This window comes from Rhipicephalus microplus, chromosome 9 (genome assembly GCF_043290135.1).
Source record: "Rhipicephalus microplus isolate Deutch F79 chromosome 9, USDA_Rmic, whole genome shotgun sequence".
In the NCBI taxonomy this organism is placed as follows: domain Eukaryota; kingdom Metazoa; phylum Arthropoda; class Arachnida; order Ixodida; family Ixodidae; genus Rhipicephalus; species Rhipicephalus microplus.
In genome coordinates this window covers 13,528,882-13,556,178 of record NC_134708.1, presented here as the reverse complement: position 1 = coordinate 13,556,178, position 27,297 = coordinate 13,528,882, and the positions used below count along the sequence as shown (strand labels likewise).

General features: G+C 44.8%; 1 protein-coding gene across 1 annotated transcript in view; it reads right to left on the bottom strand.

The window, feature by feature from the left end:
* Positions 1 to 250: 250 nt before the first annotated feature.
* Positions 251 to 27,297, bottom strand: part of LOC119163487 (ATP-binding cassette sub-family C member 2-like) — a 67,641-nt gene continuing 40,594 nt past the window's right edge. Inside the window, exons 10-26 of the mRNA XM_037415490.2 lie at positions 25,471 to 25,674; positions 24,187 to 24,333; positions 22,977 to 23,073; positions 19,956 to 20,158; positions 18,602 to 18,778; positions 17,810 to 17,977; positions 17,031 to 17,212; positions 16,347 to 16,422; positions 15,278 to 15,488; positions 13,889 to 14,199; positions 9,032 to 9,364; positions 6,502 to 6,603; positions 5,665 to 5,838; positions 5,010 to 5,168; positions 3,345 to 3,511; positions 2,354 to 2,548; positions 251 to 706 (exon numbers count right to left, since the gene is read on the bottom strand). Of these exons, the coding sequence (XP_037271387.2) occupies positions 556 to 706; positions 2,354 to 2,548; positions 3,345 to 3,511; positions 5,010 to 5,168; positions 5,665 to 5,838; positions 6,502 to 6,603; positions 9,032 to 9,364; positions 13,889 to 14,199; positions 15,278 to 15,488; positions 16,347 to 16,422; positions 17,031 to 17,212; positions 17,810 to 17,977; positions 18,602 to 18,778; positions 19,956 to 20,158; positions 22,977 to 23,073; positions 24,187 to 24,333; positions 25,471 to 25,674 (3,057 nt within the window). The 3' untranslated portion in view covers positions 251 to 555. The remainder of the gene's footprint in view (positions 707 to 2,353; positions 2,549 to 3,344; positions 3,512 to 5,009; positions 5,169 to 5,664; positions 5,839 to 6,501; positions 6,604 to 9,031; positions 9,365 to 13,888; positions 14,200 to 15,277; positions 15,489 to 16,346; positions 16,423 to 17,030; positions 17,213 to 17,809; positions 17,978 to 18,601; positions 18,779 to 19,955; positions 20,159 to 22,976; positions 23,074 to 24,186; positions 24,334 to 25,470; positions 25,675 to 27,297) is intronic.

Sequence of the window (27,297 nt, the reverse complement as noted above, 5' to 3'; positions counted from 1 at the left end):
TGGCGAGTGTGGCACTTCAACTGACTAGCTCATAGCTTCGTGTGATTTGCATCTATTTCTTGTGCCAGGCATATGCATGTCTAATATGCCTAAATGTCGTACGCAGCACACTTCCTGCTATAGCGCCAGTTTATGGACTTTAAAGCATCGAGTACTTCACGAACAAGCAGCACTTTTGGGTCCACGTTTCGGCAACGTGACGCTAGCGCCAACGTCAAATTGGCTCATATATATAGATGACGACAGAAACTTTAAGATAAATAACTTTATAATATTCAACACGCATAAAGTAACTGTCACAGCAACGCATTATGATGCAGCGCGCTTGCCCTCTTCAAGATGCAGATTTTGTACAATGATGAGAACATACATGTTAAAAACTTTCTGAGGTGACGGCACGGGCAAGCGGATGATGCATGATGCATACGCACGGCGCGCACAAGGACAAAGCATTCGTGTCTTGTCCTGTGGCTTGTCCTTCGGGGGCACACACACACACACAGCAGTGTCTCGTCCTCGTGCTCGCCTTGCGTACAGGATGGCGAAAAGCACCAATTACAGTGTGGTGCTTATAAGTTCGGGTTTCCTTCGAGCGCTATTGATGCCAGCTTCGATGGCCATGTTGTAGAACATCGACGACTTGTCGGAGAGAAGACACGACACGGAGTCAAACTCCTTAACCTTGCCATCCTCCAAGACGAGTATTCTGCGAACATATAACGTCTCGTGTTTTACCACATGTCCTGTGCTGTAACGTTTGAGAAATATAACATGCAATCAATAAAAGGATTGAAAGCCCACACACTACCGCTTTTGAGGAACACAAGTTTTTTTTCACTTAATACAAACTGCAGTCAAGAGGGAGTTGTACTTTGTCTGTAACCTTGTTACCATTTGCGGATTACCATTTTGCGGAATAACTAAGCCACAGTATGGCACAAGACAGACATGACCTGGGGCATTTCTTCTAACGTATTGGATGCACTTCCGGGCTCCCCTTGACTTGGACAGTCACGCACGACGATGTGCGTACGGTAGCACGTTCGACTTAAAGAAAAATCAACGCCATATCCACAAAGTGAATGATGTCCGAGGATCTTGCTCCTCGGATAGACATTTCTTGGCGAGACTACTTCAGTAGGAAGGCTTGTTGGCGAGCCGGTGCACGATGTTCACGTCGGAAGCAGCGTTTTTGTGTACGTTCCGCGGCCCACACTGCACATCGCTGGCTACGTCAATCGACACGTTAACCACCTGCCCCTTTATTCCATATTGGCCGCTGCCGTGAGTCAAATGTCTAACGCTCGTGAATGGCAGACGTCGGGCTATCAGGCGTTTTCAACGGGGTTGAGAGCAGGCAGCTGAGGGGGCTTGGGAGGATATAGGTGCCCGTGCGTTACACTCGTCGAAGGAAGTTATCACGTGCTGCCGTTCCTACAAAATGGTGACCCTGATACTCGCCCTGCCGGCCTGCCTGACGCTTTTTTTATTCTCTCCTCCAAGATCGAAGGCGAATCACGTTCGCCTTCAGTCAGACTCATGGTCAGACCAAACACCACTAATACCCTTCTCTTTTCTTCTCTTTTTCACACTTCTTTCTCTCCAACGCCCCCACCCATCTCCCAAGTGGTGTTTGAGGTGACCCCCTGGGAGATAGACAGCTACGACGCCACAATTCACTTCCTTTTCTTTCAAAGCCACTTCTACGAATCTGGCGCGTGGGCCATTGAGATGATGCGCCTTGGGTGGCGGTGCGCCATCTATGGGGAGCATTGTTGGAATAATCAGAGAGGTGACCTTGAGCATGACCGCAGAAGTGTACACGCCAGCCACCACCACAGGATAATCAGCGATCAAAAGGAGCAAGCTCCTAAAACGACGATGGCTTTTCCCTCCAAGTCGTCTTAGGCATCGCAGCATGCCCACCCCTCCCTCTTAGGTGGATCTATAGGGCAGACTGCGCCCCTTCTCTCAGGTTACCAGGTAGGGGGGCGTTGTCTCCCCTGCCCCTCCTTCCCCCCTATGTGCGCATGCTTAAGACCTTAGTTGAATTATTGAGCGTCCGTGTGGCTTTTTTAAACTCGGTATTGTGCCCCCGTTCGCTAGGGCCCATCTTTTCAGCCATCTCACCTGCGGGATCACAAATAGGATAATGCAGGCAAGATATCTATACCGCTTTTAAGTATAAAACACTGTCGCTCACTTGCTCTCTACAACTAGAAAAAACTTGTCTTTCCGGAATTCTTTCCGTTGCAATAAATGGTCCTGCAGCAAGTGATTGTTGACACACGCGTTGTGTCTAGCGACAACACCGAAACGTTGGGCAGTGGTTCCGTGCCTTTCTAGCGCTTACTTGTCGTAGTCGAGGACGGTGTGTATGCGATGCGCGATGGTGAAGAGCGTGCACTGCGCAAAGGCGTCCCTCAGCGCCACCTGGATGAGCTGGTCGGTGTCCCCATCCATCTGCGACGTGGCCTCGTCCAGGAGGAGGACCTTGGTTCCGCGAAGCAACGCCCGCGCTAGGCACACTAGCTGGCGCTGGCCCACGCTGCAAATCAAAGCACCGCGCTAATAGTGAAGCATCAAGCATAAATGAAAAGAAAAACTGTCACTTCCGCAAAGTGATATCGGCTGAAAGAGCCAATCTGTTGTCCTGTTGTGCTTCTTTGTTTACCTGCGCTTTTCCTCTATTAGGACTGCTGTGCCGGCGATGTGGTTGTGTGTGGGTGATCATCACCAGTGTGATCTTGAGCATCATCGATATTCAGCATCATCATTTCGAGCATCAACATTTACATCATAATTTGAGCACCAACATTTCTCTTTTGTTTATTTATTTATTCACTGCCCCCCTCTTTTCGCGTGACCTGCGTGACTCTGAAAAGATGTGCAAATGACTCTGGCTCGACTTACAAAAGTTCTGGTCTTGATATAGGATTCGTCAAGGAATATTAACCTCGACAGAACAGGAATTATGGTTTAGAGAGTAATTCCTGTTCCTACATAAAACAGATTTTGAGTAGTAACATCCCAACTGACACGTATCATTTCATCCCCACCACTTTCGGCTCTCAGTCCGTCCGTTTGTCCTACATCGCTTCTCTAAATGGATACAGGCTATTCTCATAATTCTAACAGTTACCTGGGAGTGAGAATCTTTGATTACAAAAAATTTCTCGCAGCTAGTCTGTGGAATTCCGCAGCAAGCCTGAGCACCACCAGCACCATGGATCTGGAGTCCTTAAATATGGCCTTGAGCAGCGCTACTCAGTATTGGCTATGTATCCATATGTCTTCAGAACCGTAGAATTTACTTAATATATACGTTAATCAGTACAGCCTACCTCAAGTTGCTACCACCGTCGGTTGTCTCCATCAGCAGTCCTCTGGAATCACTGGAGACAAGCTTGGACAAGTGGGCTTTCTCGAGGCACTGCCATATCTCTCTATCAGAATGCGAGTTTGTGGGATCCAGGTTCATCCGCAGCGTTCCCCTCACCAGACTGGGATCCTGAAAGCGCATCAACGATGTTAGCCTTCAAGGGCGACACGGGGAAGTTCCACTCACATTTTGGTCTCCTGAACCACCTTCTACACACAGGTGTTACAACCATATTTACAATTCTTACGGATTTCGTGGAACGAAATTAACGTTTCATGGGTGACTTTCCTTAAGACCACACAATGCCTTTAAGCCGCCATCTGGCGCCTACAGGTGATGTCGTGCAGGTGCATGTGAACAAAGCGAAACATCGGTGAACAGTAACAAGGTTATCAAACGTTTGTTAACAGAACAGCCAAAATAAAAGGCCACAACACCATAAGATACTCTGATGTATAACCATCTATCAATTAAAGCATATGACAAATGAAAAAGTTGACAAAATCAAAATAAAACACTAAGAAAATATAAGGCCACGGCTCACGATCCGATGCGCACTTCTTCGCCCTATCATCACCATTCACTTCGTGGATATGCGTGGATTTTTTTTTATTTAGGTTCTCTTTTGAAGCTATGCAAGGTAACCATCTTGAATTTTAAAAGCACCCGTAGACATAATGAGACATTCGTTCTACTTCATGCTGGCCCAGGCTAGAGAAATAATATATGGAATTTCACGTGCCAAAACCACGATGTAATTGTGAGGGACGCCGTAGTGGAGGGCTCCGTAAATTTCCACAATCTAAAGTTCCTTGCCGTGCACTGACATAACACAGTACATGGGCCTCTACCGCTTATCCTTCACCGAAATGCGACCGCCGCCACGGCGGGGATCGAACCCTCAACTTTCGGGTCAGTGATAAAGCAGCGTAGCTTGACCCACTGTGGCCGGTCAGGCTAAAGAAACTAACACAGAGAGGTGTGCGTGACACAACAGCTTTTTTCTGTTGTTTTTAGCCTGCGCCATGGTGCAACATCGGGCCCACAATTACCACTCTCATCGGATACATTCACGCATTGTGGGGCACGTAAGCTGCCATTATGGGTAAATACAGCAGTATTGACAGGCTAGAACCTTGTATCATATTATACCAGCATTCGCAAGCTACGTAATGCGTGAAGGCAGCTATTTTACCCTTTTCTCTTTACGAACACTCAGCACAGGAGGGGACACATATGCTTCGGGAATCCGGCTAGTGTGCTTGGTTTTGGTGATTTAACTTTCACACACCTAACGACCCATGAATAATATACTTTGTTCAACCACTGAGTGGTTTTCAACCATGAGCATATCAGAACACTCTGTTGCGATATGTCCGTGCCTTCCGTTGCTTTGGAATTCATAAATGATGCGACCCAATGGTATCTTTGATATTATGCGCGCTCGAAAAAGGCAGTTACCCGGTAGAAGCCGCTGATGCTTACCGCGGCATAGGCACGTGTTAGGACGACTTCTGTTTGGCTTCAACACTGCTGCGCCATACAACCTTCCAGCTAATTCTGTCCATCGCGCAAATAAGCAAGGACATAGCTCGAAGTCAACAGTACTTTTGAAATGTTATATCACCTGAGGTATGACGGTGATGCTGCGACGCAGTTTCCGGAGTGGTACTCCGGCTATGTCCACGTTGTCGATGAGGATGCGGCCCTCCGACGCTCTCAGCATGCGGAGTAGCGCGAGCACTAGCGAGGACTTGCCAGCCCCGGTTCGTCCTACAACCCCAATCTGAAAAGGGACCACACAAAATGGCAATAATACTTAGCTTCCATTGTTGGAAAAAAAAATGAACGTATATGCCTTATCGGAGAGGCTTGTGCCCTGAGGATGAAACGTTTCCGGCCAATAGTCGATCGTGCTATGCGTTTTCGTTGATGTAAATACACGTTCGCCAGCTATATTTACCAGTTATCAGCGAACGCAGCTGGAATATCAGGGTGCCGTGATACGATTTTATACCCTAAGAAAGGGAAGTTAACGATATAGCTAGCAAGACGAATATTTTGGTATTGGCGTTTATTATTTTTTATTGCGAAAAAGACTTGCCTTTAAGCATAATATTTTTTATTAAATGTGTGCTGTTAGGCCGGTGTTGCGTATGAAGTAAAGTAGTGTCTTGTGGAATCTGTTTTCATGTATCCAACGGTTGTAACTGTGTGCGTCACTGTAGCGAAGGCCGGCTTGAAGAAGGTGACGGGAGCGTTCTGGCGATTATAGCACCCACCTTTTCTTTAGGATTGACAACGAAGGTGAGACTAGTGAGGACATTCGGCAGGACGCCGGGCCGGTAAGATGCCGAGTAGCCTTGGAACTCGACTTTGCCTTGGCTTGGCCAGGTGAACAGGATCTTCTCCACTGAGGCTTTTTGTTCTTCGCTCCATGTAGGTGGCAGGTCACTCTGCGGAAGAAACCAAACAATGCAGACCTCACAACAGACGTACTAATACTGCCTGCGTAGGATCTCACCCAGCTGAATTCATTGATGGTGAATATTCGTAATTTTTTCTTCACAAAATTACACAATTTTCACCACAAATGGCTAAAGCTTATTCTCGAAGTAGAGGTGGAAGATTTGGTGCAATTAGATGTGCTACATGTTAAGGCAATTCATGTGGAGATGCATACTTGAGGAAAGAAAACGTTATCAGTGCATTTAGCTAAGCAGCTAAATGTGGCCCAATCTTGTTATTTTTTTCTCACTATTCCTACTGATGTGAAAGTTCTAGCCAAAAATTCTGAAAATGGGTTTTCTCGCCTGTCTGGTTCGAGTAGCTAATCACACCACGCGCAACTTATGTATTAAGTAATTTTAGGTTAGGTTCATTTAATGCAAATTTTTGTAAGCCCCCTCCTCTCCTACTCAGCGCTCTTATGGTGCCTGTAGGGTAACATGGATGAATGATGATGTCTTTCTTTTCATGCTATTTACTCAAAGTTTGGCCGCCGGGTTTCTACAAGTCTCCCGCGCTGTGGCCCCGTGGCGGAAAAACACTGTCATTATCATCATTGTCATCATCCTCATCATCAACATCAGCAGCAGCAAATACTGTACTCAAGTTACCTCTGGCGGAAGATCGGTGTACTCGACGCAGCGTTCGAAAGATACGATCATCTGCAGCACGTTGAACAGCATGACGCACAGTGTCATGAGGGCCAAAGGAACCTGAAGTTGAAGAGAAAAGCATCACGAATTTCATGCAAATACGGTATCTTTCGACTGATTCCACGTTGTCATCGGTCGCAACGTCCAGAAACATTTTACTAGCAGAACAGCCTATAGGGTCGACAAAACCCGCCAACCACAGTTTAGTTGCTCGTACTTACTCTGGATTCCGTACCAATCCAGATTGCCTGTATATCAGGAGGGCACGATTAAGAGCATTACAATGGAATATCTTCTACTCGCTACAGCTTTTGTTTCAGCTCGCTCAAACATGTTCCCGGCGCAAAGTCTGCCACAATGAAAAGGGGAACGCGGGCAAGAAAGCAGCGCCAACTAACAGATATTTATAAACCAGTGAAGGGTGTGAAATGAATCATGCTACAAACAAGCGCAATACAGCTTGCCCCACCGCGGTGGTCTAGTGGCTAAGGTACTCGGCTGCTGATCCGCAGGTGGCGGGATCGAATCCCGGATGCGGCGGCTGCATTTTCAATGGAGTCGAGAACGCTGTAGGCCCATGTGCTAAGATGTGGGTGCACGAAAGAGAACCCCAGATGCTCAAAATTTCCGGAGCCCTAGCCACTTTACCGTCTTTTTATTCGTTTCCTGTATTCGTTGTTTTATTGGCTGGATATTCTTTTTCATATTGTAAAAAAAATGTTGCCATGTCATTCGTCACGCGCCTCAAAGCATCATGAAAGACGCGCTTTATGTCAGAGCAGGGACGGGAGATAAGAATATACGCAGAAGTTCTAGTACTTCTGAAATAGTACAAGTCGTCGTTGGACTATTTGGTGCATATCATTAAAAAAACTTTCATTCAGCAAAAAAAAATGTACAAACACAGAACACAGTGAAAGAAAATTGCTTCTTTGCTGTCTTCGCTATATTCTGTTTTCATTCTTTTTTTTTGCAGCATAAGTATTTCCGTTATTCTCGTAATATATATTGTGGCCGATAGAAATTCACATATGCAAATGAGTTCTGTGGACCCACAAGGTTGCGGAAAAGTTAAGAAAGTGAAATTAGACAACCACCCGTTTGTAGCACGAAGCCAACCACACACACACACACAAAAATCCGCACGGATTTCTCTGAAAGAAAGAAATCTTAGTCGCAGAAAACTTCTTCCTGGCCTGGGGACCTCCTGGAAAAGCGTTTGTGTTGGGTTCTATTACAGTACCAGGACAAATTTTTCGGCAACTAAGATGCTTTTCTTCCTGAGAAATCCGTACGTATTTCCTCCTAGCTTCGTTCCCCGGACGACTGGTGGTCTAACTTCATTTTCTTAGGAATTTACGTATGCCGAACGACCCGCCACGCGAAGGAAAATAAATGCCGTTCCAATACAACACCACGGCCTTCAACAATTTGGGACCAGCAGATGCGGGGGGTCTACAAAACAAAAAACGACCGCGTAAGGGCAAGGCTAAAAATAAAATATGCAGTAACTACCCTCCCATTGGTGATTTCCTTTGCACACAGATGTCATTACTTTGAGAAAGAACAGGCACATATAGGAAAGACAGCTTACCATGAGCGCTAACTCACATATGATTTATTGGGCTACAAAAAAATAAGCCTTTGAAGACGTAGTTCAGTGCACGCGCATATAAGCCCGTAAAAAAACCTAAAAGGCGAGTCTTACTACTTAATGAGTTGATTGACCAATTGCTGACGCCGTCCGTGCTCTTTTCCGAATATGATTTCATAAGTTACCGTTCTGTAGAACTATAAGTGCATTTTAATTTCTGACGGTAAGAGTTCCTTGACAGAAGCAAAGATGTTACTAGCAAACTGTTAGACGCACATCATATCAGAAGGGCACGGGCAGCGTTAGCGATCCGTTAATCTCCTTATTTGCTGATGAGACTTCTTTCCGAGCTTTCTTTTCTTTTACCATGATGAACTTGAGCAGATGCACTCGACTGTGTTCAATAGTTTTCTTAATTTCTTCTCCCCTCAAGTTTGGGGAAGGGATTACAAGCCAGTCGTGGGTTATCGCTGGGGATGTGATCCCCTTCAATTCGATACAGTACTTCCCCTTTCATTTAACAATGAAAGCTTGAACCAGTCATAAACGGCTACTGAAATTAGTAGTCGCAGTAGCTTCTTGTTGCGTCCGTATTCTTTCGCGCTACAATTACATCTGTATATGAAGCAAGTTCATTGATTGATATGTGGGATTTAACGTCCCAAAACCACCATATGATTATGAGAGACGCCGTAGTGGAGGGCTCCGGAAATTTCGACCACCTGGGGTTCTTTAACGTGCGCCCGAATCTGAGCACACGGGCCTACAACATTTCCGCCTTCATAGGAAATGCAGCCGCCGCAGCCTGGATCCGAACCCGCGACCTGCGGGTCAGCAGCCGAGGACCTTAGCCACTAGACCACCGGGGCGGGACAATGAAGCAAGTTCGCCTACCGAGGTAGCCGAGCTGAGCGCCAGGCCGACGCTGCTGGGGTCCGGTCCGTCGGGTCCGACAAACACCGTGCTGGCGAGGAGCGTGCACACGACGACCACGAAACCGGCCGTCGAAGTGACGGTGCGCGTGAAGCGGTAGGCTGCACCGAAGCCCGCGAAGCCTCGCATGGAGTCGTCCGTCAGGCGGCAGAAGTGACTCCGGAAGCGTTCGGCCACGCCGTACGTTCGCACGCTGCTCAGTGCGTCCACGGTCTCGGTGACGTGTTGCAGAAGGCGCGACGTCGCCACGCTCTCGTAGAAACGGGCGCAGTGCGAAGCCTTCACGGCCAGATTCTGCGAAGACGTTGAAGAGTAACAGATGTTGGAAGTACGCTGAAGAGGCACAATGAGCTGCTTTTAGAATGACAAAACTGCACCATGTATGACGATAGTTATAGCGCGAGAACAAAACGACGACACAGAGACAAGAAGCACACGAAAGACACGTGTCCTTCATGTCTCTGTGTCGTCGTTTTGTTCTCGCGCTATAACTATCGCCATGCCATACCAACTAGCCCAAGCTGCCACACTTCTAATGCGCTATGTAGTGGTAAAATCAGGGTGAACAGTGCAAGTGCCTCAGACTGGCTGGCCGCCGTTTCGATGTTAGGGACACGCGCCACCACCAGGAGATGACGTCACCACTAACCCTTTCAAAACTAACACGCCAAGGTTGACCCGGCGCCTTTGAAAAAGATAGGCCCTCCTATCGAAACGTCGGCCAGCCAGTCTGAGGCATTTCCACTGTTCACCTGGATTATTCCACTACGTTTTTCAATCCGTAGGCTCTCAGCTAGATTTTGGATAACCTGCACCATGGGAACTCTAAGGCAATGTTTCCACGTTCCTTCCTCAAGTTTTCTTACCACCCATTTACACTGTACGTAGTTCTCAGCGCAGAACCGTGTCCGCAATGTTCGAGAAGGGTCGGGACTGTAGTAGATCATTTCAAGGATTACGCCCACTATGCCAACATAACAGATTATTCTGGAACCTACGCGGCTGATAGTGAGAACACTAGAATATTTCATGGGACGTGTATAAACGCGCAGGCCGGATAAGAAATTAACGCGCAGCAAGTCGGTCGCGTTACGCTTGCTCCAGACTAACTCATACTCTAGCCCCTGGACCATGAAGCATATCAACCAAGACTGCGACGGACAACATGTGTGTGAACAGTGTTCTGAATGTGTAGATTTGAACCATATGCTCCATGGCTGTGCATCGAGTGACACTTACGCCAAGAACAAGCAACAGTGGGAGAAGATGCCAAGAAGTGCTTCACTAGCAGACCAACTTCGGGCTGTCCAGGAGGCCCGCCAGGTGGCGGAGAGCATCGGGCTCTGTCCCGACGTGGGAGATGCCCTATACACCTGGCGTCTAGCCGAGTGTCCTTCAGGACCCCTTTTTTGGGGCAATAAAGTTTCACCACCACCACCATCACCACTTGTCAGTTTTTTTTTATCGACGGCCAACGCTCTCCTCACCACTATCAGTCCCATTATCTTGCTGTAATCTGACTTTCTTTTTTACGAGGCCCCAAGTTCGGCCAAATAAAAAAAGTTTAATCTGAACGTACAGTACGCTCCCATTGTCTGTGAACCTGCTGGAACCTTCATTATTTACGTCCGCAGTTAAATGTTGGAACAAACTGCAAAGCAATTGCAGGACTAAAAAAAAAACACGGCTGAGTATATTTCCAGCCGTTGTCAAATATCCTTCGCTATTTTGATCAACCTCTGATCACGGGATAAAATTTCCATTTTTAAATTTCGCAATCTCCACGCATGACGTCAAAAATGTATTTTTGGTATTTTCGCGACATTGGCTCTAGGAAATTTTCTAAAACTCAATTCGTAAGCTACGGCACCCACAGATGACAACATACTTCAATTTTATCGATTAGAAAATGCGTATGACCCAGTGGACAGCTCCATAAGTTACGACGTCATGGTGCTGGATGCAGGCATCTCAATGCTTCCTATCCACCCAAATTTTTTTTCCGTCGTGCGTTTTCTTGCTTACCAAGGTTCATGTTGCGGTAAGAGGGGTGTTTTCCAGATTGGTACATGTATTTTACTAATACGTGAAAAAAATCGTCTTGCTCTTTAGTGTCCCTATAAACTCTAAGGCTTATAAAGCCACAGCTAAGTCATAAAGTTAGAGTGATTGGTAATGAGGTTTAGCCCTGCTGGCTTTCTCTTGTCGGTAAAAGAAAAACGTCACTGAAAAGCGACAACTTCGTACATTGCACATGAAGAAACACTGTACAACATATAACAACCTGCATCCTTCGCTTGCTAACATAGTTAAGGAAACATTAGAATCTAATCAACCAAAGGAACAAGCAGGATTTCGAACAGGCTACTCAACAATCAACCATATTCATACCATCAATCAGGTAATAGAGAAATGCTCAGAATACAGCCAACCACTATATATAGCCTTCATTGATCACGAGAAGGCGTTTGATTCAGTAGAAATACCAGCAGTAAGACGGTAAGTTGGGACAGTTGGTTAGGATCCATCGTGAACTTACAGCGCAACACCAGAAAAAATACAGGATTGGACTTTCTGTTCTACTCCTTCCCTGTCCTGTATTTTTTCTGGTGTTGCGCTGTAAGTAAGTTCACGATGGATACTAGCAGTCATGCAAACACTGCGGAATCAGGGCGTCGATGAAACATATATAAACAACCTGGAAGAAATCTACAGGGGATCAACTGCTACCATAGTGCTTCATAAAGAAAGCAACAGAATACCGATCAAGAAGGGCATAAGACAAGGGGATACAATCTCCCCAATGCTATTTACCACGTGCTTACAGGAGGTTTTCAGAGGCCTAGAATGGGAAAAGTAAGGTTAGGGATGGAGAGTACCTTAGTAACCTGCGCTTCGCCGATGACATTGCATTGCTAAGTAACTCAGGGGACGAATTGCAACTCATGATTACGGAGTTAGACAAGGAGAGCAGAAAGGTGGGTCTTAAAATTAATCTGCAGAAAACGAAAGTAATGCACAACAACCTCGGAAGGGAGCAGCGCTTCGAGATAGGTAATAGCGCACTTCAAGTTTTAAAAGACTATGTCTACTTAGGGCAGGTAATAACCACGGAGCCGAACCACGAGATTGGAGTAACTAGAAGAATAAGAATGGGGTGGAGCACATTTGGCAAGCACTCTCAAATTATGACAGGTAGATTGCCACTATCCCTCAAGAGGAAAGTGTATAACAGCTGTATCTTGCCGGTACTTGGCTACGGAGCAGAAACCTGGAGACTTACAAAGAGGGTTCAGCTTAAATTGAGGACAACGCAGCGTGCAATGGAAAGAATATTGGTAGGTGTAGCCTTAAGAGATAAGAAGAGGGCAGAGTGGATTAGGGAACAAACAGGGGCTAAGGATATCATAGTTGAAATCAAGAAGAGGAATCGGACATGGGCCGGGCTTGTAGCGCGTAGGCAGGATAACCGCTGGTGATTAAGGGTAACTAACTGGATTCCCAGAGAAGGCAAGCGGGTTAGGGGGAGACAGAAGGTTAGGTGGGTATATGAGATTAAGAAGTTTGCGGGTATAAATTGGCAGCAGCAAGCACAGGACCGGGTTATCTGGTGGAACATGGGAGAGGCCTTTGTCGAGCAGTGGACATAGGATGATGATGATGATGATGATGATGATAATGATCTTTCGCTTTGTGGCTTGTCTACAAAGATTCGAATTACAAAGGTACGAGAAAAGTACAGTAGTACAAAGACAATAGCACGAATTAAGCTGGAGGCATTCAATGAGTGCACATAACGCAAATAAGGATTTTCTAAGTTTTTGACCTACTACAACGAATATCTCGCTCTAAAGCGGTATTGAATAAGCACCCTATATAGTTTGCCAAGCATGGCCCGATGACTTAACCTGGTAACTCACATTCAAACAATCTGACAACTAGCAGTGGTAGCTTAGCACCTAAAGTGTCGCGCTATCAAGTTCGAAGGCTTGCGTTCAATTACGGTTTGCAGCAACCGCATTTCGATGTGCATGAAATGCAAAGAGTGCACATGTGCTGAGACTAAAGCGCACGTTAAATGGACACTAAAGAGCGAAACAGTTTTTCCCGTATCAGTGAAATACTATTTCGCGATCCCGAAAACACCACTTTTACCACGTGGCGACGCTTGATAAGAGAGGAAACACGCGAAATGAATAGCAGGTGGAGACACCACATTGAGATTCCCACACCGAATGCCATGACGTCACAAGTTCCGAAGACATCTAGTGGGTACTACGCAGCTTCTAATAAGTAAAATTGAACTACATTGTCATCTGTGAGCGCCATCGGTGAAGAATCTGAAGTTTCAGGGAATTTGAAAGAGCAAATGTTGCGAAAATATGAGAAATACATGTTGAAAGTGTTACGTCACGCATGGAGCTTTTGGTGTGAGATTTAAAAATGAAACTGGAAACTTGATTTTTTCCCGTTAATAATAACTTAAAATAGCGAGACCTTTGACATTAGAGACCTCAAAAGGCAGATTATCAATCTAAACCAATTGTTTCTTTTTGGTGTCTCTTTAAAAATGCGATTTGATTGAAATTTCTTTGGTGTATCCTACTACGGCGTGACACATAAGCCATATCGTAGTTTCGGAGCGTAAAATCTCAGCAATTGATTAGGGTTAACGAGATCACAAGTGCCACTGCATGTCGGGATGTTAAATGTCTCGAAATTGTCTCTCACGGGCTGTTCGCGTTGTCCTTCAGCAATTATTACTTCTTGAAAACCGACTGCACTACAATGTGAGTGTGAAGAATGCGGCACACTGACCATTCCGTATCCGGCAAGTACGATGACCACGGCTGTGACGCCAAGCACGACGGGCGACTGGGTCCCGATGACGGCTACCTTGGCGAGAGTGATGAGCGTGTTTTGTACGGCTTGCTTAGCACTCAGGAAACACCGCGAATCCACGAAGTCCATGTCAGCCGAGAAACGGTTCAGTATCCTCCCGCGCGGAGAGGCGTCGAAAAAGGATACGGGACTGCGCAGCACGTGATCCAGCATTTCGTTGTGTATCGAGCCAGACAGTCGTTTTGCGGAGAGGCTCAGCAGAATGCTCCCAACGATGCGGAGAGCCACTGCGCCAAAATGTGGTCAAGATGCTGTCAATGCCTTGTTGAAGTACGTCCCGAATGACGTGCTCAAGGGGCAGAGTCACCAGATACATTTTAAATGTGTCCTGAATCTTCACGTTTGCTTACCTGTGCCACAAGGACATCCTTTAGGAGGAAAGTAATCCCAAACGAACTGTCAAGGACGCCTTTGTTCAGTATCTGCTATTATAGTAACGCTACAATATTCGTGAAGCTTGTTGCAAACTCCCATGAAAAACAGACTTTCATAGATTACGTAATCTTGATAGCGCTCATGAGTGGAAGGTTTGCTTTACACATTATTGTGCTTTAGAACCACAAAATACTGTGCCAGTTTGTAGTCGTTCAACAACGGAAAAAAAATTACGTGCACATACGCGGACACGAGAGAAGAAAAGAAGGAGATGAATATGACACGTGTTCGGTCAGTTGCCTTCCTCGTCTTACTATAGTAAAGCTTCATTGATATTGCAGATTTTTTTACGCGTTAAACAACACACAATGTATCTTCGGTTCATGCACGAGGGTGTAAAAAATATAAACTATGTAACACTGTAGTGAAAAAAAATTTAAACTTCAGACCATTTATTTACACCAAAATTTTTTTACATGGCAAGGATATAAATGCCTTTCATGTGTCCATAATGAAAAACATTAAGGTAATGATAGGTTTTAGTGTCAGAAGTAGTAATTGCGACCGTCAGCGCAACTCGGATCAGAGATCTTTCAGAGATTAACCCCAAAAAGCTTCAAAAAGAACACAGTGTCATTAACTGCCAAAAATCTACGTACCACACATTTGGCTTCCTCTGACACGTCATTTGTTCTCTTTTTCTCTGTGGAACTGGTTAGAGGTGACGTAACATTGAAGTAGCAAAGGCAGAATTTAATGTGAAACATCAGCTTAAACGAAGACGGACCACAAAGAACAGAAGAGACACTGTTTGACACTATTCTGGCCTTTGTTGCCTTTCTTGGTTTGCACTGAAGTTTTCACCTTAAATGCTACGTGCCAAGTAGGCACACCGAAAATTTTACAAATGCAGCGTTTGAAGGAGCATACCATCTATGATGCAGAGTGATACGAGCACTTGAACCCACGGCAGTTGATCGACGGTTGAGCTCGTGGCTGCGCGGCTGGACGAGTCCGTCCACTCCTTGATCCAGATCTGCTCGAAGGCGAAGGCACACGCCGCTGCCACGAACACCAGCACTCCGGTGAGCGCGGGCCACTGAGTCAGGCGCAACAGGTTGCGTAGAAGCTGCCAGCCTGTCTGTAGTACAAATGGAAGCACATTTTCGGTTAACACACCTCAACGCGCAATGGATGTCATGGTGCCATTGGTAGAAATGGAAGCACATTTCCAGTTAACACACCTCAACGCGGAACGGATGTCACGGTGCCATTTGTAGAAATGGAAGCACATTTCCAGTTAACACACCTCAACGCGGAACGGATGTCACGGTGCCATTGGTAGAAATGGAAGCACATTTCCAGTTAACACACCTCAACGCAGAACGGATGTCCCGGTGCCATTTGTAGAAATGGAAGCACATTTCCAGTTAACACACCTCAACGCGGAACGGATGTCACGGTGCCATTGGTAGTAAATTCATGCAACGACTTCACCATTTTCAAATTCTAGATGTCACCATGGAGAAGTTCTTCAAGGAACAGGTGTTGACGCAGACGCAGTAATATCTCGTTCATTAATCATCTCTAAAAACTGCTGGCCGGCAAGTCGTTATCATATATGATCAAAATAGCGAAGGATATTTGACAACGGCTGGAAATATACTCAGCCGTGTTTTTTTTTAGTCCTGCAATTGCTTTGCAGTTTGTTCCAACATTTAACTGCGGACGTAAATAATGAAGGTTCCAGCAGGTTCACATGACTTGCGCGTTTGCGCGTGTTTTCATCAAGATCCGTAGTTGCTCAGTGTCTGAGCAAACCATGTAAGTTTTGCGAGTGGGTTATTTAGTAGCAACAGGGGCATGGCCATGGCAGAGAAAAAAATTGGAAGTGACAAGGAAACCGATTTTCTGCCTTCGAACTGCACTGCTTTGAGGCGCTATTTTTTTTAGCCCCGTAATGAGTTAACGCGGAGAAACAGATCGATTTCATTCTCACTTTTGTGGATTCTCCAAGTTCTTCCTGAGTAATTCGTCCAACCGTGTCATTTTCTGTCATCTCCTCGTTAGAAGTTCTGAAAAATAAATGCCAAGTATTCAAACGATGGCGATATTGTGAATTGCTAGAATCAGTAAAAAAAAGCATGACTGATTTCTCCGCCATAGGAATCGCTTTAACACGAAGTGTTAAACGTGTCTTCATGAAAGTAGTCTTCATTGTGTAGTGACATACCAGATCTACAATATTTTTTGCCGTCTGTCACCTATAGCACCATTTGATGTCGACACAGCCGTGTTGATGCCCAATCGGAACGCCTCCATGGTGATGACTACCACAGGTTATCATAATTTAACCGTTGCTGCAACTGAAGCTTTACCACATACCTGAACACGGCGTATCGTAAAGCTGCATTCACACGATGGACAAGATCAAGAACGGATCAGCATTATGACATGTGAGGTGATTGTAATCTCTCCGCAACCAGGATTCAAACGACAGAGGAGAATTCACTCTACAAGAGAGGATTTAGACATTGCACTCAGAGGATGCAATGCCTAAATGCAATGCCCCCCCCCCTTTCCCACTTTTTCGAAAACTCGATCTTTCATTCTATATGGTAAGCAAAACGAACTCAAGGTGAAATACTTACAACATCATCTCAATTGTACGCTCTATTCTCACCCTGATTTGCTCTGATCACGGGAACGCCGTTGTTCTAGAGCTTCTCGGAAGTTCCTTGGAGAGTCCGGGTCCATGATGAGGTCTTCCAGTGTGTCGTAGACCCTAATGCGCCCTCCGTCCACTAGGACCAGCTTGTCCATGTTGTGCAAGTAGTGTCCTTGGTTGCAGACCATGATTCGTGTCTGCAAAATATATCGGGTTGTTTTAGGAGTGTCACGAATATGGCACCGTTTTGGCAACGGCATTGCCGTTCCGCTTTTGCGTACAGCAGTGTCGAAAAGAGTTAGCTTGTTGAGGTGATCCGTATACGTACTAAAACACGACTATTGTAGTGGTGATGGTGTTAGTGAATATTATGGTCATTTTAAACTAATATAGTTGCTTGCCAACCGCTAAGTGATCGTTTCGCCGAGTGCACTTAACGTTAAAACATTTGAGGACCAAAGCACTCGATTTACACCGCTGCCAAACATTTACACTTTCCTGGTTTTGTGCTTCTCTGGTTGGTCTGACCTCCACTAGATGGCACCACCTATTCTGATCGCTCATGTTTGTTGCCGCGGTAATCAAATGAAATGTTAACGCGAGGAAGCTTGTGGACAAACTAAAGCTCAGCAATACACTTGCGGAAAGAATGAATGACATTGTAAATAGGGGTGCTTAAAAACCATTTCTCATAATGCTTCACGTTTCAATGTTTCATAAGAGCGACACTGCCAGAGGAACAACCCGGTATTTTATAGTTGACTAAGTAACGTCATTGAGAAGACAGTAGGTACCTTGTCGCCTATCATGCCATGATTTCCAATGACATCCCTGAACACTCTGCTGCCCACAACGGGATCAAGGGCGCTGAGCGGGTCATCCAGCAAGTAGATGTCACTCTGGCTGTAGACAGCGCGGGCTAAAGAAATTCGCTGCTTCTGTCCGCCACTGAGGTTCGACCCCTGCGTCAATAGGCAGAGCCGCGATAACCTTAGCTCTACAGAAAGGCTTAACGAACATTTTTCCAATGCTTATTTTTTGCGTAGTGTTGCTTCTCAAAACACAACTCGCTACATCATGTTCGAGCAAGTTTTAGATCGTAGTAAGGGGAGGAGAAGGGTGTACCTCCTGCTATATTTCACAGACACGAAGAAGACTCTCGTAAGTGCGTTATTTTACTGAAGCATGATACGAGTTGAAATGTTGGCTTCTTATAGTTGCTGAGAAAATGGTTGCGTGGATAAACATGGCGTGTCATTACAGCGACATAATGTTGAAGCCACTACGTACGAATTGTGAAATTGCTTACATGAGAATCCGAACTGGCGGAACATAGGAGTTGAAACATAATCTTGTCTGCTAGTAACCATCCACGTCTATAAATAATTAGTTTAAGTGGTTGATGCACTGATATTTGCAGTGATTCCTTAGACAGTTCATTTCTATATGAATACCGTAGGAGCCTTGATTTTCTATCTGCACACTCTACAATGCAATAGCACGAATTGTCCTACAGTCACGCTAGCAATGTGTCCCAATATTTAAAATGCCTGTCTTCTCAAATAAACCATGCCCTGAAGTCCTACCTTCTCGCCGACCTCGGTCATATCACCGGCTTGCAGCTTATTGAAGTCATTCAGCAACTGACAACTCCTGACCACTTGCTCGTAGAATCCGGGATCCAAAGGCTTTCCGTAAAGAATATTGTCCCTGATTGTCATGTTGTGTACATTTGGCAACTGTGGTGCAAATGCAACACGTCCCTGAAACGGTAAAGAAGTCATGTTGGCTTATTTGAAATATAATGACGGATGTCTTATGCCCCAAAACTCGGATACGATCATGAGGGACGTCACAGTGGTTGCTCGGAAAATTTCGACCACTTGGAGCTTTTTAAACGTGTACTTAAATCCAGCTACAAGAACCTCTAGCCTTCCACCTGCATCGAAATGCGACTTGAACTGGTACGACTGAATTTCAATCGAGTGACATGCGGGTCAGCAGTCGAATACCAAACCACTAGACCACCCTGGTGGGCGTCAACTTTTATCTATATTTTGTGATTTATGCTGCACAAAGCAGCAACATTCACTTGAATATTTAAACATACCATTATACCTTTGCGTGCTGTTATTCACTGCGCACTACAGAAGTATTTATTTATTTATTTTATTTTATTTATTTATTTATTTTCGATACTGCCAGTCTCATACGAGACCAGAGCAGAAGGGCATCACTTCTTGGATACGCAATACAGTTTTCAGTTTCACGTCTGTACGGCGGCATATTTGTCAGAACGTCTGAGAGTGGCTAGAGGCAGACATGCCTGTAGGGGCCTCGAGGCGAAATTCAATAAGTACATTCTGAAAAAAAACGGCGTTAATTGTATACAAACACTGAGAAATCGGTACATACTTAAAGACGGCAAAGAAGGGAGCTTTTATCTAGTAGAAAAATCTAAACTATTTCAGATGTAGAGTAGTCGTCATTTTGTTGTCTGTGCGATTGGTACTTGACTTCTTCGACGACGCTAGAGATAATAGAGCTTTTGTGCTGGATGCCCAAAGCAGCTGCTGGTCGCAAGCTTTCGTTTTCCTTTGTATTGCCCTCGGGTGCGGCTGGAAGTACAAAAACGTGCGTACACATGCGCTTGGGGTCCCCGGCACAACAAAACTCGCTATCGTCGATATCACTCACTATACCTTCGAATTCCTACTTCCAGCCCACCGGTATGAACAGTGACTACACGAGGCGGGGCAAGGATGATTATGGCGATGGTTAGTCAGTACTTGCGTTCACTGCAACGGTACTTGTAGCCCAGAGGTATTATTCCCGAGGATCAAACGTTTCGCGAACGTTTTCACGACGATTGTAATTTCCCGTTACATAATAAAACGTTGATAGCAGCAGCATTTTCTTGTCTAACGATGACAGACTCACCAAGCAGGTGACCTTGCCTTTGACGCGGTGCATGTCTCCCAGTATGGCGGCTAAGAGCGATGACTTGCCGCTGCCGACGAAACCGACTATGCCGATGAGCGATCCGGGCTCAACGTTCAGGTTGACGTCATTAAGGTGAACATCCGTTTCATCATCTTCCCGCTTGCCCCACGAAAAGGAACATTTCTGAATTGTCACGGAACCTATGGCGAGCCAAAGAGCGAGAAAAATTGTCATCTGGTCTCGAGATACATGATTGCACCCCAGGCACACTGGTCCTATTTTTGTAATAAAGTGAACGCTATGCGAAGCTAGTGGAGATATAGGTATGCAACAGATTAATGAGCAAGGAATAGCCTGTCTAACACCTTCATTTTACTAATGAGGACTCAAGACGGCGCTCGTTCGATTCATTCATCGGGACTTGTCCAGAATACGCTGCCATCATGACATCCTCTCTAATAGATCTTGCTCACATGCTAGAGAAGGAAAAAAAATTCCTAATCAGTGGTTAATGAGAACTGACAGACATTTATGCCAAGGAAAGTATAGGGGATGGATGGTAATAGAAGTAATTGAAATTTAATTGTGATGAAATAAATATGCACAAAAAAGATAACTTGCTGTGAGTAGGGGCCAAACATGTGACCTTCGAATAACGCACCCGATCCTCTACCAACTGGACCACAGAGGCTATTCCTCTGCCCACTTTATGCGGAATATATATGTGTATTTAAACATAGGAGCGTCAGTCAGCGCCGCCTGTTGCCATTGAGGCGAGTGTGATAGAGTCGTGATTTGCCTGTGCTGAGCCGGCGTTTCAACACGTTGACTTGTCTTTTTCGAAGACAGACTACCCTGAAGAAGACAATTCTTTTAGTCTTGAAGAAGGCAAGTCCACTTGCAGAAAGGTCGACTCGAGCCCGCAACCCTGTTTACGAATATTTTTCGTCGCAAGCTTCCATTTTCCCTTTACTGCCGTTTTTTTAAACAAAATGCTAGAAATGGTAACAAAAAGTTTGGTGGATCCCACGCCCTTTGATAATCGGTGGCATTCGAAGCAGCTTTTTCTTGGGGGGGGGGGGGGGGGGGGCTTTGAGCCAAGCGGTAATAGGTGGATAGACGTGTTTTTGAAAATGTAGCAATGCACATAGGCTTACTAAGAACGTCGTCTACACTGGCTTTTACTCGACTACGGTTTTTTTCACTCACTGTACCACAACGATTTATTGTTCATCCTGAAGCATGACTTTGCAGCCCCTCATGCCCTTGCCCACTTCGATCATGCGCACATGCTAATCCCCACTTCTGCCATTTATATTAAATATTGCATTGTCGAATCTGTATGCAATCCTGTTATTTGTATTATTTGCTTTAAATTAAAATTAATAACCAAGTATTTCAGCAGTAAATTTTGTCTCTAACCGTAATCATTATCACAAAAATCAGACCATCAATTGGCTAGGCTATCTCACGCCTTTATCACTGCAAATGGAGACAGAATAAATGCTCTTAGACAATGTACATTGATTCCGTCTATCAACCTATGTATAGGTGCGCGCGTTGAACGTGCAGAAAGGAGGAAAAATGATAGTAAGACCAAACAAACACGAACACATGTACACAGACTCGCCATTACCGAGAGCATTATTTGACCCAGAAACCAAACTCTCATTTCAATATTGGTGCGATAACTTCTCTAGTTACTCCTATACGAAAACAAATGTTATGCATTTTTTTACTGTTAGGCACCTAGCAATTTTAGCATTCATTCGATGTTGATTTTAAAGAGAAGTACATACTTTTCAATAAAAAAGACGTTCCCTGGAATTCGTTCCCTGTTTTTTTGCATGTTCCTTGCTTATTTATTTTTTCTACTGTTGTGAACCTCATTTCGTTTCGGCACTCGAACAAATAGCAATAACGCAGCGCGCCTTCCAGTATGCACATATTAAATTTCGTTTTCTTTTCTGTGTTTATCACATATGTTGTACTTGAGCTTGGTTAATGTTACAGGCATTTAGTATACAAAATGAGGTGCCATAGTGAAGAGACTCTATCGGGATCTCCTTTACAAAGACAAATCATGGTCGTAAACACTTCGTAATCATCATCATCATCAGCATCACCAGCAGAAGCCTGACTACGCCCACTGCAGAACAAATGCCCCTTCATTGTTCCGCCAGCCAACTCGTTCCTGTGCTTGCTGCTGGCACTTCATACCCGCAAACTTCATCTCATCTGCCCAACCAACTTTCTACCCCCTCCCCCTCACCCACTTGCCTTCTCTCTTGGAAACCACTTTGTGATCCTCAATTGCCAGCGGTTAGCTTGCCTTCACGCGACGTGCCCTGCCGATAACCATTTTTTCTTTATTTCGACTATGATGTCCTAACGCTCGTTTGTGTTCCCTGACCGCCTATGCGCTCTTCATGTACCTTAGGGTTACACCTATAATTTCCCTTTCCCCTCCTCGCTTCATCTTCAACTTAGGTTGAACCTTCTTTGTAGTCCTCCAGGTTTCTGCGCCGTAAGTAAGTATCGGTTAAATGTAGCTGTTATATATCATACTTTTGAGTACCTTTTATATATGCAGCTTGCTATGCACCTTTCACTTAGACGTATACGTAGGGAAACGTAGCAGTCAAGTGAAAATTATAACAGTAACAGAAAAGTACACAAGTGCTTACTTAAACAGTATGAATTGAACTATGACGTCAAAGCAAAAAAAAGATATTATAAGATAAAGAAAGAGACACGACATTTGTTAACCTTTTCCTAAATTCACCCAGCAATAAAGCACACATTAAATGGAATAAAGAGTAACTCTTCTGGTTAGTAACCCTAAAGTAATTTTCTGCTCTCTTAAATTGGTGTAATGATAAGTGCCGCCCTTTTCCACCTGCCCAATGCTCCGATAAGATGTATGTGAGGTATATTGAATATAGAATAACGAAGAAATGCACTTCATAGAAAGCTTACTTCTTGAACAAAACACTCTGCAATCGTTTAACATCTCACCTTTCCTCGTCGGCAAGTGGCTTCGGGAATCGACTGCATTTGCTTCTTGCTCTTCTGCCATGCAAAAATCAGCAATTCTCTTGAGAGATAACATGCCCTGCAAAAAGTGAACACAAATCGCTGAAACCATCACGACCGCAGTGGAGAACATACTATACGTGAAACTTGATAGTTTGCTTATTAGTTCGTAATTATGAAACAAGCAACTAAACGACATGCAACGGTAAAAAAGACATGCATGCACGGGCCGGGTTATTGGAGGTTACGCTACAGAGGTTACGCTAACCGGAGGTTACGCTCCGGTTACCGGAGCGCTCTGTAACCAGAGCTTAACCGGAGCGCTCCGGTTACGCTATGACGTATAGGCTAAAGTTCATATTCATCACTATAACGTTTATTTATAATTACATCTGTAACCTTTATTAGCACTTTTAAATATTTTGGACTGTATGATCCGTTCGACTCTTGGTGAACCTCCCTGAGTGGGTAGTTGCCAATCATCCAAGGAGGCACATTCGTATGGCAAATTACGTGTTCTTACGTACATTAACGTTTTACACCGAGATACCAAGAGAACGATGAATCAAATTGAAGAGCCCTCCTTTTGATATATTTTGTCCTCTATTATTCACTTAAAGTATGATAATACTTTAAGTAAATAATAGCGAACAAAACATTTATATTAGAGCTTCCTATTATTATAGAGCTTCCTATTATATAGAGCTTCCTCAAAATATAGAGCTTCCTATTATTGGGCGTGTACTGGCGCATTGACAACGCGTCCATGCCTCACATCATAGATTTCGGGACTGCTGTGATAATCGAATTATCACTCCGCCATTTTTCGCCCACTTTGCAGATGGTTACAATGGTGTACTGTGTATATTTACAAGCTTTGCTTTGATTCAAACATCGGGTTTAATGTCTCAAAACCGCCATGTAATTATGAGAGACGCGCGTAGTGAAGAGCTTTGGAAATTTTGACCACCTGGGGCTCTTTGACGTGCACACAAATCTGAGCACATGGGCCTGCAACATTTTCCGCTAGCATCGAAAATGCAGCCTCCACAGCCGAGATTCGATCCCGCGACCTGCCGGTCAGCATCCGAGTACCTTAGACTACCGTGGCGGGGCCGCTTTCCTTTCAACTCTCGGTCTTCGCTTCCAGGAAAAGTCATACGCACGTGCGAAGAGGCGTCAAGTCTCTCACCTGACTCAAATTTCTCAACGCCTGTCCACATCCGTTCATGCTGAGATCAGTCATGTAGAGTAGCGAGACACTGGAGAAGGACAACGCCGGGGTGAGCACTAGGTTGGGTTCCAGCAGGTAGAGCGTCGAGAACAGGATGATCATGAGCTGAAGGGCAGGTTACGGGAAAAAAAGGTAAGCAGATGTGACAACAGCGACAAAACTGATAACATTACCAGCGCTTACTGATTCAAATGAAATCGACTCATGAGTAAGACGAGTAAAGCTGGTTGAAGTTTCGTAGTCTCAAGCTTAATGAAGAGTATAAGTGATTACGTTAAAAAGGAAAAAAATTAAGGCAGTTTGCCCTAGTTGCTTCAAGCCTGGTGGAAACGTGGAGCTGAGCAGCCTTCTCCATTTCTCGTAGGATTTCTTCTTTCCACCACTCTCTCTCTATTTATCCTTTCTAGTTTTTTGTCAGACTTTTTTTCTCTTTATATTTATTTCTACCTCTCTACGTCTATTTCACTCTTTCTCTCTGTTTCGCTCTTTCTATCTTTATTCTCAATTTTGCCCTTCTCTAACTTGCTTGACCGCGCTTGCTTCCTTTTTTATATCTATTTCCGTGCATGGTTTCACCTCTATTACGCCAAGCGCAACTAGTTTATTTTTGCTGATGATAATAAGTAACCATCGTCAAGGCGCGCAAAAAACAAGTGGAATAAGACTTTTACACGGCGAAACTGCGCGCTCGAGATCTTACACACGAAGTGTTACGCCAAGCAATAACGACACCATACTAGTAATGGCAAGTAAGAAAATGAAAACAGCAAGAAATAGAAGGAAATAAATAAAGTAAGAGGAATAAATAACTTGAAATAAAGAGAGGGGAAAACATAAAGAAAAAAAACAGGGGTGGCTGCCCAAGTACGCTCTTTCCTCTTTTGTTATGATTATTACTTGAAAGGCCCAAAACTTGCATAACCAATCCTCGGCCGATTCTCCCGAGTGTGTGTAAGCCATTGTTTAGGCATCATCATCATCATCATCATCATCATCATCAATCATCAGTTCCGCCCTTTTTGCGGGCTTGGCCACCATAGAGCGAAGCTGCTTCAATTATTTTTTCAATATCCCCTATTCGTTCCTTACCTTTATTGTCACTTGGCTTCATTAGATTTCATCTTACGCTGTAGTTTAATGAATGCACTTATCCATCACTGACGATACGAGTAGAATAGAACGCGCTATGCGTCGCTATATAGGGCTACACTACGTTAATGATGAGTGACACGATGCACATACCACTGAACTTGTGGAGTTGTAGATGCAGTCGAAGATTGCGTCCAGCATGTTGACCCTGAGGAGCCACTTTAGCTCGACGTCCCTGGTCCGTTGCACATTCTCTCGCAGAGCGTCTTCCCAGGCGTACATTTTGACCACGCGGATGGTGGACAACAGGTCGGTAGTGGCCTTGAGTCGCTCGTCACGAGCCTTGATCGCCTTTTTCTGAAAGTTCATGACGGCGACAGGTTGTTCTCTTCATATAGTTTCCCACAATACTTACTAGAGGAAACTCTGGTGCTAGTGTCTATGGGAGCTGCAACGCACGCGCTTCAGCGAGCATGGGAATGATGGGTAGTACACACATTTGTCTAATATTCGTACTTCTGGCCTGCCTTTGGCTCCGTGTGTGTTCGTGTGGCTTGGAGCTGTTTTCTTACGAAACAAGTATTAGCAAATGTTCAGCGGTTGCGCTTCACCATTTTATTTTTTTAGGCTTACTTTCCAAATTGGCTTACGAAGTTCAAAAGCATTCAATCTTTCTTTCAAAACAAAAATAAACACAGCAATAAACGAAGCCGCAAGTACAATTCGCCACCCGCAAGTACGAATACTAGGCAAATGTGTGTACTACCCATCATTCCCATGGTCGTTGAACGATCGCAGCGCCAGAGTGCCCTCTAGTTAATTTTGAGAAACTCTAGGGTTCTGTTTACCGTGTTCGAGTTGTAGCCTGCGAGAAATTTTAAATGAGAATGCGTTAAAAGGACAATGACAACGATGTATATTTTTTTACATCAATACTGCGTAATATGATACGAAGGGGTGGGCGGACAAAGCTGTCGTTCAGAGAGCTTGACGAGGTCGCAGGCCTCCTCGATGGCGACAACAGCAGCGGTGTGTCAACAATATAGCAACATAATTTAACAATACGTTTAACAACGCAGGAGAACAATACAAGGCTCTCCAACTTTAGAAAACAGCAATAATTTGTAAAGACCAAAAAAAACGCAATATATTAACATTATACAGGAGAAAGAAAACACACACACACGCACAGCTCCACACATATTAATGCAGCAGAACTTGCGGTACGGTGTTGTTCAAGAAGCATCGCCACGAACATGTAATTTCAAGAGTTATTAACGAATTAATTACTCTTTCACAAATTATCGATCAATTCTTATGCGTATCGGTTCAACGGAAACGTGCAAAACACGGCTAGTCCCACGGGGAACAAAAATCGCCGACCACCCCAAACGATAAAGAAGTCTTGCACCACGGGCCGTCACTGGAGTTCGCGTTTCGAAAAGAAGACTTGTCCTCTTCAACGCTTCAACTGGTAATAGGACGCGCAGCTGATTGAGGCCTCCCTCTCCCCCCTCCCAAAATAGTAAAGGCAGGCATCCCCGTAAAAGGCACTGCCGTAAAATTAACATTGTCAAGTGGTATACTTCCTTGTGACAACTATAATTCAGCGAAACATCAAAACGACACTTGGTGTCGGCTCCAGCAATACTTCGTTTGCAAAACAATGTTCATTGCTTCAAGATTTCATGCATCCTCCCCTGAACTTCTACATCACCATAATAACCCCCAAAAGTGCACCACGGTGGATCAAGGGTTACGGTACACTCTGCTCACCCGCTGGACACGGGTTTGATACTGGCCGCGGCAGTTGCATTTCAATGGAGCAAAGATGCGAAGACAGTGGTTGATGTAGGTGCATTTCACTAAGAACACAGTATTCCGACTCTCTTGTCACCATGGCGATCTCTAGTGTTTCACAGGGGTACAAGGTATGACCTCTCATATGACAATGAGTTGATAATTTTGTCTGGCTGTTTG